The sequence below is a fragment of the Trichechus manatus genome, unplaced genomic scaffold (genome assembly GCF_000243295.1).
Source record: "Trichechus manatus latirostris isolate Lorelei unplaced genomic scaffold, TriManLat1.0 scaffold00008, whole genome shotgun sequence".
Lineage (NCBI taxonomy): Eukaryota > Metazoa > Chordata > Mammalia > Sirenia > Trichechidae > Trichechus > Trichechus manatus.
In genome coordinates, this window is record NW_004443944.1 from 2002449 (window position 1) to 2015693 (window position 13245).

The window sequence follows — 13245 nt, forward strand, 5'->3', positions numbered from 1 at the left end:
GTGGACGAGCGGGTGTAAACTCGGGGACTTAGTGTACAGATGCGGGTATAGACGCTGCTGTAGATGGAGGTGGATGTGCGGGTATAAACTCGGGGACTTAGTGTACAGATGCGGGTATAGACTGCTGTAGATGGAAGTGGGCATGGGGGTGTAAACTCGGGGGCTTCAGTGTACAGATGCGGGTATAGACACTGCTATAGATGGAAGTGGGCATGGGGGTGTAAACTCGGGGGCTTCAGTGTACAGAGCTGGGTGTAGACACGACTGTACATGGAGGTGGATGTGTGGGTGTAAACTCGGGGACTTCAGTGTACAGAGCCTGTTAAAAGGGCTGGTGTCACAAGTCCCCTGACTTCAGGAGTGGGAGAGAAAATCACCATCCACAGCCCAAAGCTGACTCCTATGAGGAGGTCAGACACACCTCCACTCTCCTACCTTTTCACCAGTTCTGACACCAGCCATCCCTCCCGCGGCACTCTTTATTTCTCTGCTGAGTTCGGTAATTCATTACAGTGGCCACACTGACTCACAGACGGTACTCAGGATTATGGGGTTTATGAGGGAAGTAACATGTTACAATTCAGGATCAGAATCAACTTGGAGGTAACAGGAAGGACTCAGGATATAGTTCTTCGATCAGGACAGTTTCTCCTCGGCCCTGCCCACAGGCAGGCGTCTCTCTCGGCCCTTGTCCTTGGCCCTCGGCCCTTGACTCTCGGCCTGCCCTCTCCCTTGCTCGGGCAAGTATTACAAAGCTCTCTAGCTCCACCAGTAAGTGCCCAGACGCGCACTGCACTCCACCAGGAAGCCTCCTGCCCGAAGGCGCTCAGCTCTCTTGCTCAGTGATTCGGGGAGCCTAGCTCTGCCCACAAGTGCCTGGATGCACTCTGCAGCCAGCATCCTGTCAAGGTGCTCAGCTCTCTCACTCTGGGACAGCACACCCACCGTAGCCACCTCGCTGTGTGGACCAGGAAGCCCACCGTGCTGTCTTGAGCTGTTCTCCCGGTTCCTACCATCTGGCACCACTGCTGGCTCCAGAGCTCTCTTTGTCTCCAGGGTCTAGGAGGTTCTCAGTGCAGAGACTCTGGGTCCAAAGGACGTGCTCCACTCCTGGCTCTTCTTGATGGTAGTGAGGTTCCCCCCAGCCTCTGGGATTGGCTCCTTTTAAGCCTAGCCAGATGGCAAAACTGACCAATGTCCTACAAAGGTTCCAGGCACCTTATTTGCACGGTGCTACCCCCCTGAAGGGTTCCACGCACCTTATTTGCATTAGCAAAACTGTCCAATCCCTTGATGGGCCACAAGCACCTTACTTGCATAGCTCCACCCAGTTGTTTTGTGGGAGTTACAAGACCATGGCTAGAAGGACTGAATTAAAGCAATTCACTGCTTTGCAGAGCTGGATTTGGACACAACTGTAGGTGGAAGCTCCTTGCTTTGTCCACCGTGAGCCCCAGGCACTGTGACACCCCAGCAGCATGGGCACACCATGCACCCACATCTTGTCTTCTAAATTCCATTCTCCCAAAGTAAGCAGCCCTCAGAGGACAGGCTGGTTCCAGGGCTGGGGTAGGAGTAGAGCAAGGGGAGCTGACCATGTCGTTAACGCCCAAAGCAGGAAGTGCTCAAAGATTGAGAAGTTCACATTCTCAAATGGACCTTCCCATGGCTGCATGGGGGACAGTGAGAGCACATCTCGTAGTGATGGTGACAGATTCAAACCACTGAGTCAGATTGGAAACCCCAAGTCCGTGCAGACATCGATCACGAGTAGGTTGGATGTTTATACAGAGTGGGGTGTCCGTGATCTCAGCGTGCCCCCCAGGAAGTACTCACTGACCACAGGGGACAGTCATGTGGTGGTGGACGGCCGGCAGGTGCCCCAGGCTCGAGTGCACCGAGTGAGGACGGCTGAGCTTGGCCACCTGTCACACAGTGAGCAGAAGGCCGGCCGCTTCGTGCATGTCCACCAAGGCTGCCTGGCCTGTGGCGTGCTGCGTTCTGCAGCTCCTGCCCGAGAGCCTCAAGAGCATCAGGCCCCAAGCTCGGGTCAGCGAACTGAGGCTCAAGGGGAGTCAAGATGGGACTCAGTGCAGCCAAGACGCGGAGTGGCACCCTTGCCGTGGAGGACATCGTCAGGACAGTCAGCCCGACTCGGGGTCTGAGGAGGGCCAGGGGCCCGTGGTTCCGTGGGGGACACCCTTGTCTGGAGGAAATGCATCCGGAAAATGTCTCTGTACCGTTCTTCCAACTTCTCTGTGAGTTTGTGATTGTTTTAAAAAAGAAACGGATGCTGGCTGTGAGTGGAAGAAACACCCAGAACAAGCCTCCGCTTGGAACAGACGCCTCCGAGCAACAGGTGTTCTTGCTTTCTGCTTCCCCACCTGCGTGCCTGCTGTGCCGAACTCTTTACACACTTGTGAGCACTTAAGAACTGGTCCTGGCTTCAGCCCCACACAAAAGGGTCTCCTTTTGAAAGCAGGGATTAATGCTCAGATGAACTAGGCAGCTCCCTCTCAGGCTGTGGAAGGAACGCAGGAGGGAAGGAGCTGGGGATAGAGGGCCCGAGTGGGCATCAGCCGTGCTCCTGCCGGAGGTCCCCGGCCAGCCCTCACCATCACTGCCCTGGGTCAGAGCCAGCGAAGGCACCTCCTGACGTGTTCCTTGTGCAGTTACTGTGATCTCGCCTCCTGTTCTCTAGGGACGACGATGACATCAATGATGTCGCCTCGATGGCGGGAGTAAACTTGTCAGAAGAAAGCGCGAGAATATTAGCCACAAACTCTGAACTAGTGGGCACGCTCACGAGGTCTTGTAAAGACGAAACGTTCCTCCTCCCAGCTCCTTTACAAAGAAGAATATTAGAAATAGGTGAGTTGGTGTTTGATGACCATGACCAGGAGTGTCCACGCGTGGGTGAGGTGTGCACCGTGACTTTAACACAGACTCGTTTTGAAGGTTTCCTCTTACCAGCAGCCCTGCTGTCGGCGGCTGGCGTCAGGTGGTGTACCTTGTCAGGTAACTGCCCGTGTCACAGTTATGTCCCTGTGGCTCACGGTGACAGCTCTCAGGTAGCTGAGGTGCCTGGACCACCCTCCTCCACTCCCGGGGGGCTCCGTCAGAGGGCACGAAGCAGTAACTGGCGGACGAGAGAAAAAGCAGGGAAGTCTTGAGGAGAGAGACATGTTTAAGTGACTGGAAATACCCTTTTTCATTGCCTGACCTTTAACCCAGGTAAAAAACACGGCATCACGGAGTTGCATCCAGACGTAGTAAGTTACGTGTCACACGCCACGCAGCAGAGGCTGCAGAATCTTGTGGAGAAAATATCCGAGACGGCGCAGCAGAAGAACTTCTCCTACAAGGTAAGGGTGCTGCTTCCCTGAAGAGCGCGTCCCTCTGTCTTGGCCTCGCGACACTGCACTGGGTGGAAGCTTCTTCCCACGTCCAGGCAGACGCGGTGGGGAGGGGTCTTTTTGAACTTGTTCTGAATTTTACACAGAAATAGATTTCATTTCTTTTAGCTGTAGGGACGGTGGGGCGGAGATGCCGCTCTGTGGGGATTGTACAGTAGAAAGGGAACCCCGTCAGCTTAGTAAATTAGGGAGTCTTCCCCTCATTCAGCCCTGGGGCGGAGGAGCCAGCGGGACCCTGCAGGTTGGGTCCAGCACCTGCACGCCACGGCCCCTCCCCCAGCCACCGCCCAAACCTTGACCCTAAGTGAGTGTCCTGTCCTGCCTGACCGTGGGCCTAGGAGCATTGTCCTGTTCCCTGCGGGTCATCTGTCAGCCCCAGCCTCACAGAGAAGGTTTTCAAGGCAGAGTGTGCCCCCATCTTAGAAACCCTGTGACCACCACTCCAAGGACACCGGGGAGCATGGGCTGTCAGGAGGGGCAGCAGGGTGCGGGGAGGGGCGCTCACTGCAGGAGTCAGCACCTTTGGAGCAACATTTAACATGAAAACATGTAGACCATTGTACATTTACAATGGTTCTTACCTAATTACAAAAGATTTAAAATGTTAGGTCAAACAATACCACAGTGTGTGAGATGGAAAACACCCCACCCGGCCTCTCCCCTGTGATAAGCAACAGGAACTCTTCCCCCTGCGTGTATTAGCACACACGGCGGTCGGGCCCAGGATCAGGCTGGTGAGGTGGGAGCTGTTCCAGTCCCTCACCAGTCGTAAAACCAGCTGTGGAAGAGGCTGGAAGGAGGACGCAGCATACCCAGACGGCTCAGCTGTGCTGCACCCGCGTTTACTTGCTGAATTCCCTTATTTATGACAAACAGTGTTTTTACTCTTTTCGCAGGATGATGACAGATACGAGCAGGCAAGCGATGTCCGGGCTCAGCTCAAGTTTTTTGAACAGCTCGATCAAATCGAAAAGCAGAGGAAAGATGAGCAGGAGAGAGAAATCCTGATGCGGGCCGCCAAGGCAAGTGCTGGGTTCACAGGATCAGGCTGTTCTCCCAGCCGCTCCGTCTCCAACTCCTGCCTCCACCGCTCAGCTCAGGTAGAGGTCGGGAGACTTCTGGGTGTCCAGAGCAGTGGAATGACTGGCCTGGAAGAAGCGAGAAGAGGGGGTGCTGCAGAAGGAACTGCAAGAGCCTCCCCACACTCACTCACTCCATCCCCTGCTGATGTAAACGTGTGAAGCATAGGTGTTCTTAACACCTCAGATTCCTCCAAGTGTAGCTACCATTTACCCCTAGAAACGCTTGTGGAGTGGGCTCCCTGTGACACCTCATCTGAGCCCACGTGAGCTTTAGATGCCCAGCGATTCTTTGTGTTGACCTAGAAGAACATTTTGAGCCAGGAAACCATAGGGGTAGTTGTACTCTGTCCTGTAGGGTCGCTATGAGTCAGAATTGACTCAACAGCAGTGGGTTTGGTGTATTTTGGTAACATAAAACCCAGTGCCGTTGAGTCAATTCTAATTCATAGCAGCCCTGTAGCACGGAGTAGAACTGCCCCCTAGGGCTTTCCAAGCTGTAATCTTTTCAGAAACAGACTGCCCCACTTTCTCCCACGGAGTGGCTGGTGGGTTTGAACTGCTAACTTCGGTTAGCAACTGAGTGCTTAACCACTGCATCACTAGGGCTCCTTTTTGGAAACATACCTCGTTATTAACAGGTTCAGAAACGAGACCATGATTCTGTGGAGAAGGTTATCCTGAAGTGGGAGTGGTACCTAGGTTGTCAGTGGTCGTGGGTGGGGACAGGACCAGTAACAGTCCAGGCCTGTGAGGCCTGCGCTGGACACACTGACCCTGTCTTACGTCAGATCCCTGTAACTGGTAGACTGTGCCAGAGGCCATGCCTTCTTCAGATGATACCGGCTTTCTGAAGAAGTTCCTTTTTCACGATGTGCATTCATCTTTTGGCTGTAAGGGTTTTAAAATTTCAATATGCAGTCTGCCGTACGACTTAAGGACATCGTGTATAACGAACAGGAGAGCGGCTTTGTTAGGTGATAACCATTTTCATCATAACTTGTTTTTCTTTTCTACTTTTTCCAAACATAGTCTCGATCCAGACAAGAAGATCCAGAACAATTAAGGTTGAAACAGAAAGCAAAAGAGGTAGGCTATTTCAGGCACAGACTCTTTTTTATACACCTGAAAACAGGCTTGTCTTCAGCCTGAAGGTGTAACAAGAGAGACAATTAAGGGAAGGGCGGTGTTTCTGCACAGTGGGCTTTTATAGTGCGATTTACAATGGTTGCGAAGTTTAAGTAACACCCTGCCAAATATTTTCTTCTGCAAAGCATTTGTGTCCTATTTTTTATGTTTTCAATTTAACAGTGCTCTCTCCTTGGGTGGCGTTTAGCTCCTGTGCTTTCAGCTTGTCCCTGTTTTTCTGAGCTTTCCAGGATGGGCTTCTTCTGCTTTTCTAAACAGTCCATATTTTGCTGATTATAGAAGTGATATGCTTAACTATTAAAAGAAAATCAAAGCATTTAAGAAATCACAGAACATATCCAAAAACCCTTTGATGTCTACATACTGCTTTCATAGTAAGTACAAGACAGGCAAGAAGTGACATTTCTCATTTCTTTTCAAAACCAAGATGCAGCAACAGGAGCTGGCCCAGATGAGACAGCGAGATGCCAACCTCACGGCCCTAGCGGCCATCGGGCCCAGGAAAAAGAGGAAAGTGGATTCTCCAGGACCGGGATCAGGAACAGAGGTATAGTGGCATATGGGGCTTTAGGTCTGGAGGGGCCTTGGGGGGCACCTGACGGCTCATGCATGTGCAGACACAGGTGGGAGAACCAGCTTTCTTACCATTCATATTTTGTCTTAAACTCTTTGGAATATTTGTTTTACGTTTGATACTTTAAATTCAAGTAATTTACTCGTGGATATCAAAATGAGCTAAAAGTTCCTTCCAGGAGAAAGTTAGATTACCGTAGTTTAATATGATGAGGTTTAGGCTGACTTTGGAAATAATGGGTAAGTATTCTTACTGAAGGGTGTACATGCGGTCAGCCTCTGTCGGAGTGGATAGCCTATGAAGGAAGGGAGCCGTTACCTGTTCGCTCGCCTGAACATTTAGTTGCTTGTTTGTTGTCATATCTTTATCCTTAGAGTAGTTAGAAGCCTAACCTTAAAGTGTTGTCATTCTGTTAACTGTCAGTTGTCTTTTAAGTAAGTTACAGAGAGAAAGAACACGTGGTGTTTTGTGTTTATTTACTTATTTGACCATTTCTGGTGCTCTTTATTCTTTTCTATAGATCCGAGTTGCTATCCAACATCATTTCCCTTTGGTGTGAAGACCAGCCTTTAGCATTTCTTGTAGTGCAGGTCTACTGGCGACGTATTCTCTCAGCTTTCGTTTACCTGAAGTGGTTATAATTCACTCTCATTTTTGAAGGATATTTCCCCTGGATAAAATTCTGGGTTGACAGTTTTTTTCTTTCAGCACCTTAAAGATGTTGTTCTTTTGTCCTCTGGGGTCCAGCTATAATTTTTTCCTTGTTCCCCAAACATAATGTATCTCTCTTCTCTGGCTGTTCTGAGATTTTTTTTCTTTATCTTTGTTTTTTAGCAGTTTGTCTGTGTTGTGTTTAGATTCGTTTATATTTATCCTGCTTGGAATTTATTGAGCTTCTTAGATCTGTAGGTCAGTGTTTTTCATCAAATTTGGGAGATTTAGGACTTTATTTCTTCAAGTGTTTTCTCTGTGTCACTCTTATGTCTTCAGTGTGGGACTTTAGTCACACATATATTAGATTTTGTGATCTTGCCCTATGGGTCTCTGAGGCTGTGTTTGTTTTTCTTCCATTTTTTTTTTTTTTCTCTTTGCTCTTCAGACTGGATAATTTCTACTAATCTGTGTACAGGTTTCGTGACCCTGCTGCCATCTCCAGTCCGCCATTAAGCCCATCCAGTGAAGTTTTTGTTTGTTAATGTATTTTGCAGTTCTAGGCTTTCCATTGTTTGTATTTTTTTTTTTTAATAGTTTCTAATTCTTTGCTGAGGTTCCCTGTTCACTTGAGACCATATATTTTCTTTCAATTTTTTGAACATATTTATAAAAGCAGCTTTAAAGTCTGTGTCAAGTCCAATATCTGGGATCTCAGATTCAGTTTCTGTTGAAGCTGTTATTTTCTCGACTGTGGATCATGTTTTCATGTCTGAGTGCATGTCTAGTGATTGCTGATTGAGTGTTAGACATTGTGGATGACATGTTGAGAGACCCTGGATTGTTTTCTTCCTTTGAAGAGTGTTGGTTCTTCTTTTAATAGGCAGTCCAGTTTCTGGCTGAGTATGTGGAACTCATGGAGGCTTGGTTTTACATTTTGTTAGTAAGAATCTAGACATGTTTCTCAAGCCTCTCTAGCTTGGCGGGTCTCAACCTTCAAACCGTGTCTTTCCTGTCAGGGCTTGGTTTTAGACTTTGTCAGGGTGGTCCTTGTTCCTAGAGAAAGGCATTTCGGCATCTAAGCGGGACTCCGAGGGGCTAGCGAGATATTTCCACCCTGGGACCTGCAGCGTCCTGGCATTGCACTTCTCCCTGCACCCTACCTGTCCTCTCATAGCTCTCTTTTGCTCCCACTCCATAGCAGCTACCATCTGTACACTTTGTGGGGTCTTGCCCTACTTGTGTACAGCCCACCTCAGGCCGCAGCTGGGGCTTCCTCCCTCTGGGTACAGCTGCCGAAACGCTGTCTCTGCTGCTCACTTGGGGGACTGGCCGTGCCAGGTTCCAGCTCCAGCTCTGAGTCAGGTGGTCGTGGGCTCAGTGATGACCCCTGTCTCAGGGTCACAGCTTCCTGGAAACAGCTGCTCATCTGCATCATCTAGGTCCTAGTCGTTTATTACAGAAGTCTCTGTAATGTGTTCTTTTTAATCAGCTAGATCAGGGTTAAACTCCTGCCTCTGCCCCAGACTTGTTGTCTGACCTAGAACAAGACACTCACCTGTCTGAGCCCGAGTTAGCTTCCAAATGAAGACGCAGCACCGCCTCGCAGGGCTTCTGCGAGGCCAGAGATGATGCGCTAACTCAGAGGTGTTGTCTGAGTGCCTCCAAGTGCTGCGCCAGCGTGGTGAGCAAGGTAGACCTGGCCCTGCTTCCTGGTACCGTCGGGTGGGGGAGACAGGGTGGTGCCAGGGAACAGCCAGGGCACCCAGGTCGAAGGTACTTGGAAGAGGTGAAAACAGACAGACCGGAACCCGTTTTAGGCCAGGTGGTCAGAGATGTCTTTTCCGGAAAGTTGACATGTAAGCTGAGGTCTGAAGGAGGGGATGAGCCCCACTGTGTGAGGGGGCTGTTGGGTCGATGCCACAGCCCCGCAGGCCACTGGCATTCAAACCCACCCAGAGAGCAGTGAGGAGAGGGCGTGGAGCGCTGAGCAGACGCTACTGCAGGCCCAAGAACACGGGGGTCGTTCAGTTCAGAGATGTTGGTAGCCTGAGGGTGGTGGTAGAATCAGGAATTTTAGAGGTGGGATTAATAGGACTTGTTGATAGATTCGGTGTGGAGGAAAAGAAGGAATAACCTGGTAAGTTCCTGGTGTGTACGCTGAGTGTGTGATGCTGTTTACTGAACGGGGGGGAGACCAGGTGGAGCTAGAAATCAGCGCCTCGCGAATCTCCTCCGTGCTCACTGTGGGGTTGTCACACGTGAGGTTTACGAGAGATGGAGGCCGGCGGTGCCGATGTGGGGCTCGTGAGAGACGGGGGCCGGCCGTGCTGACTGGGGGCTCATGAGAGACGGGGGCCGGCGGTGCCGATTTGGGGCTCGTGAGAGACGGGGGCCGGCCGTGCTGACTGGGGGCTCATGAGAGACGGGGGCCGGCGGTGCCGATTTGGGGCTCGTGAGAGACGGGGGCCGGCCGTGCTGACTTGGGGCTCATGAGAGATGGGGGCCGGCGGTGCAGATTTGGGAGTCATGAGTGAAGCTCTGGGACTGGGTCAGGGTGGTATTTCCCCAGGCAGCGCTGTGCTCCCCAGGGCTGTTGGGAACGCGGGCTGTGCCATCTGGAGTCCTCAGCACTGGGGTGTCTGACTAGTGCTCTCCTGGTGGTGAGAGAGGCCGTGAAGATGGACGAAGAGCTGGGCTGTGGGCAATATGGAGGCTGGCAGAAATTCCTTCCCGTGTCACACAGGTAAAAGTGCTGGATACAGTGTAGGAAGAAACCCAGACGTCTTGTTCTAATGTAAGTCTGAGCTGTAGGCAAAGTAGGGGAATCCCTAGGTGGGAGGAATCAGAGGAAAGTACAGGTTCCTGAGGGTTGGCAAAGGCTCTGCCAGCATGGGTCCTGGGAACGTCAGCCAGGGACAGGAACGAGCTGGGGCAGTGCTTCTAGCAAGAGCCTGCATTTACATGGGGGGGGGCAGTGCTTCTAGCAAGAGCCTGCACTTATTTGGGCTCCGGCCTGTGTTAACGAGCTCTAGAGCCTGAAAGCCTGCACCAAAAATTTAGTCTAAAACCAAGAACAAATTAAAATCTCAGACAGTAACAACATAAATTGAGAAGGGCAATTAAAGTGTTGTAACAAAAAAAGAAAAGCAAGCCCATTGCTGTCAAGTCAGTTCTACTCACAGCGACCCTGCAGCGTGGAGCAGAGCTGCCCCACAGGGTTTCCAGGGCTGTGATCTTTACGGAAGCAGACTGCCACATCTTTCTCCCACCGAGTGGCTGGTGGGTTGGAACCACCAACCTTTTGGTTAGCAGCTGAGCACTTAACCACCGCACCACCAGGGCTCCCTTCAAGTGTTGTAAGTTCCTTATAGTTTTGAGAGGAGGGTGAAGATAGTCATTTTTTTTTTTTGGCTGGATTTTTCATTGCTCAGTGAACTACCTTTAAGGCACTGTCTAGTTCAGGAGGTAGGACTCTGGCAGCCCCCTCCCCAGGGGCCCTGCCGTGTGCTGTCCCAGAGCCCCCACCTCCTCCAAAGTAGCCGTGTCCAGATTTCACAGGGACACAGGAAGCGCTGGTCACCCAGCCGGGCGTCGCTGGACACGGGGCTTAAAGTGAACAGTAAAGGCCTCTGAGTCTCCTTTAGCCTCCAGGCCCCTCTGTCGCTTCTGTTTGCTGCAGTTGCCCCGTTCACAACCCGGTCACGTGACCTGTAGTTTCCCAGGGTCTGGAATTGCTGGGTCCGCTCTCATGGTGCAGTGCGCTCTCGTGGTGCAGTGCTGCATGCGCCTCTGACCTCCCTGCAGGTGGGCAGCTGACCCAGAGGCTTCCTCGGGCTCCATCCCTGGCAAGCCCCTGGTGCCGCTGAGCTCCCCCGTGGAGGTGCGTGACGGCGTCCTAGGGGCAGCAGCCTGAAGCTCGGTGCCCACAGCCCTTCTCTCTGTTACTTTTCTTTGTTCTAACAGTAATTCGTGCGGGCTTTTCTGCTGCTCGTTTTCTGCGTCTTTCTAAGGGGAGGTGTGGTCTGAGGCCACTGTGCTGAAGGTCTTCACAGAGTACCTCCTCTATGGTGGGCATTTAGTGCCGAAATGCGGCCACTTGCTTTCTGAGATTTCACGGTTGTCCCCTCCCAGACGTTCTGTGTCTCCACTGTCCCCATCCTGCTCAGCATCACCACCCTCCTTGCAGATTCTCTCCTGTGGGGACCTGTGCTGGAGGGTCGCTTCTGAGTGTCCTGGTGGTAAGGCTGCCCGGTCCTCGCCCTGCACTCACCCCTCTTTGTGTGAACAGAGTCCCTCCTAGCTTTGGCCATTGTCAGATGGGCCTCCTCTCTGCACCGACGGCCTCCTGGTCCCCCACACGCGGGACCACTCAGGTCCACGGCTGCTCGCGGCTCGCCTTTACCCGGCTCCCTTCTGAATATGGCGGGTTTCAGTTTGCATCTAGTTGCTCTGTCTTTTCTGTGGGAATTCAGGAAAATCTGGAAACTGTCCTCCACCACCTTCTTAGAGTATATCCATTAACTTTTTTCAAAATGTTTTTCTTTTATTTTGAGATAGATTCAGACCAACAGAGAAGTTCAAGAACAGGGCAGAGAACCACGCGCCCCCTTCTTTCAGATCCTCCAGTGGTTAACATTTTGTTCCATTTGCTTCATCACCTTCTCTCTCCACACGCACACAGAGTACGTGTGTGCTTGTGTATGTTTTGTATACATATTTTAAAAACCTGTCTCTGATATGCCCCCTCCCCAGTGCTCATGCTGTCAGGCGCTCTCTTGGTCCTGCCGTGTAGCCGTCCAGTCAGGCTGTCGACTCTGAGGCACCACCGCCGTCCAGTCCGCAAGCCGGGTCAGACCTCCCTACCCACCTGGGCAGCGTCTCTTTTTCCTCTTCGGCCCAGGAGCCCATCCACGGGTTCTCAGGCCTCCTCACTGTCTCCTGAACTTCCCTGTGCTCGGTGTCCTGAGAGGACAGGCCTTTCCTGCTGTGGGATGGCCCTCTACCTGGTCTGTGAGGGCATGTCTCTGGGCCACACTCAGGCTATGCGTTCTTGGCAGAAACACTCCGAATTAGTGCTGAGCTGAATCCCCACAGAAAAGATAGAACTAGATAAGGAAGCAAAACCCGCCACGTTTAGAACAGAGCCAGACCTGAGTGGTCTCGCATACGTGGGGGGCTCCGACAGGTCTTCACGGCAGGGCACCAGGAGGCCCGCCCGCCACACTGACCACCTGGTCACGTTCGTCGGCAGGGTTTCTCCGCTGTGTAGCCACTGTTGTTGCAGATACTTGTTCCTCTTCACACCTCCCCCAGCAACCTCTGCATCCACTAACAGCTCCCGCCCGTGTGTTACCGCCGTCAATCACGCCTTCATTTCCTAGTTGCCTTCTACCGTAGGAGGAGACTTTGTATCTCCCATCCATCCATGCGCCTGTCCGTCCATGCGACCATCCGTCCGTGTATCCGTCCATCCATGCGTCTGTCCATCCATCCGTCCGTGCATCCATCCATCCGTCCGTGCATCCATCCATCCATCCATCCACGCATCCATCCATCCCTCCCTCCCTCCATCCCTCTCTCCCTCCCTCCCTCCATCCCTCCATCCATCACTCCTTCCATCTCTCCTTCCCTCCATCTGTCCATCCATCCATTCATCCATCCCTCCTTCCCTCCCCCCCTCCCTCCCTTCCTCCATCCCTCCTCCCTCCACCCCTCCATCCCCTACAGCAGTATGGATTTGTGGATTCCTGGTGTACTCAGTGGGTTGTAATCAATATTCTGTATTGTGCTCAAGTTTTCTGGATTGGGTTGGTGGAAACTTGTGTGTCCTTTTGAAATGTCTCCCTCATTCTTTAAGCGTACCTTTTTACTGGCGTCACGAGATGTTCCAGGCTCATTTGTACTTTCCTTGCCCCTCATGAGCAGTTTCTCCGAAGAGCCCTGGTTCCTTGTGGTGGAGGATGGTTTTTGTAAACCAGGACCTGGATGCTGGTTGTGCTCATCGTCCTTTTGGCAGTCAGAGCACAGGTGTGTGTGTGTGTGCGTGAGTGTGTGTGTGTGAGCGTGTGTGCGTGAGCGTGTGTGTGATCGTGTGACGTGTATGTATGCGTGTGTGTGAGCGTATGTGTGTGACGTGTATGTATGTGTGTGAGCATGTGTGAGCATGTGAGCGTGTGTGAGCGTGAGCGTGTGAGCGTGTGTGTGACGTGTATGTATGCGTGAGCGTGTGTGTGTGTGTGAGCGTGCGTGTGTGTAACAAAATTCTGTGTGTTTGTATCAGTACTTGGAATGCTCTAGCATCTCAGGGTTCTTTCTAGCCTCCCCACTTTCCGTGTGTCCGTCCCTTCTCAGCGAGAAGTCTGGTTCCCATCAT

The 13245-nt window shown here is 51.9% G+C and overlaps 1 protein-coding gene across 1 annotated transcript in view; it reads left to right on the top strand.

Moving 5' to 3' along the window:
• Positions 1-13245, top strand: part of TAF4 (TATA-box binding protein associated factor 4) — a 157298-nt gene that overhangs the window by 129133 nt on the left and 14920 nt on the right. Inside the window, exons 14-18 of the mRNA XM_023741421.1 lie at positions 2702-2871; positions 3235-3365; positions 4313-4438; positions 5528-5584; positions 6072-6191. Coding sequence (XP_023597189.1) covers positions 2702-2871; positions 3235-3365; positions 4313-4438; positions 5528-5584; positions 6072-6191 — 604 coding nt within the window. The remainder of the gene's footprint in view (positions 1-2701; positions 2872-3234; positions 3366-4312; positions 4439-5527; positions 5585-6071; positions 6192-13245) is intronic.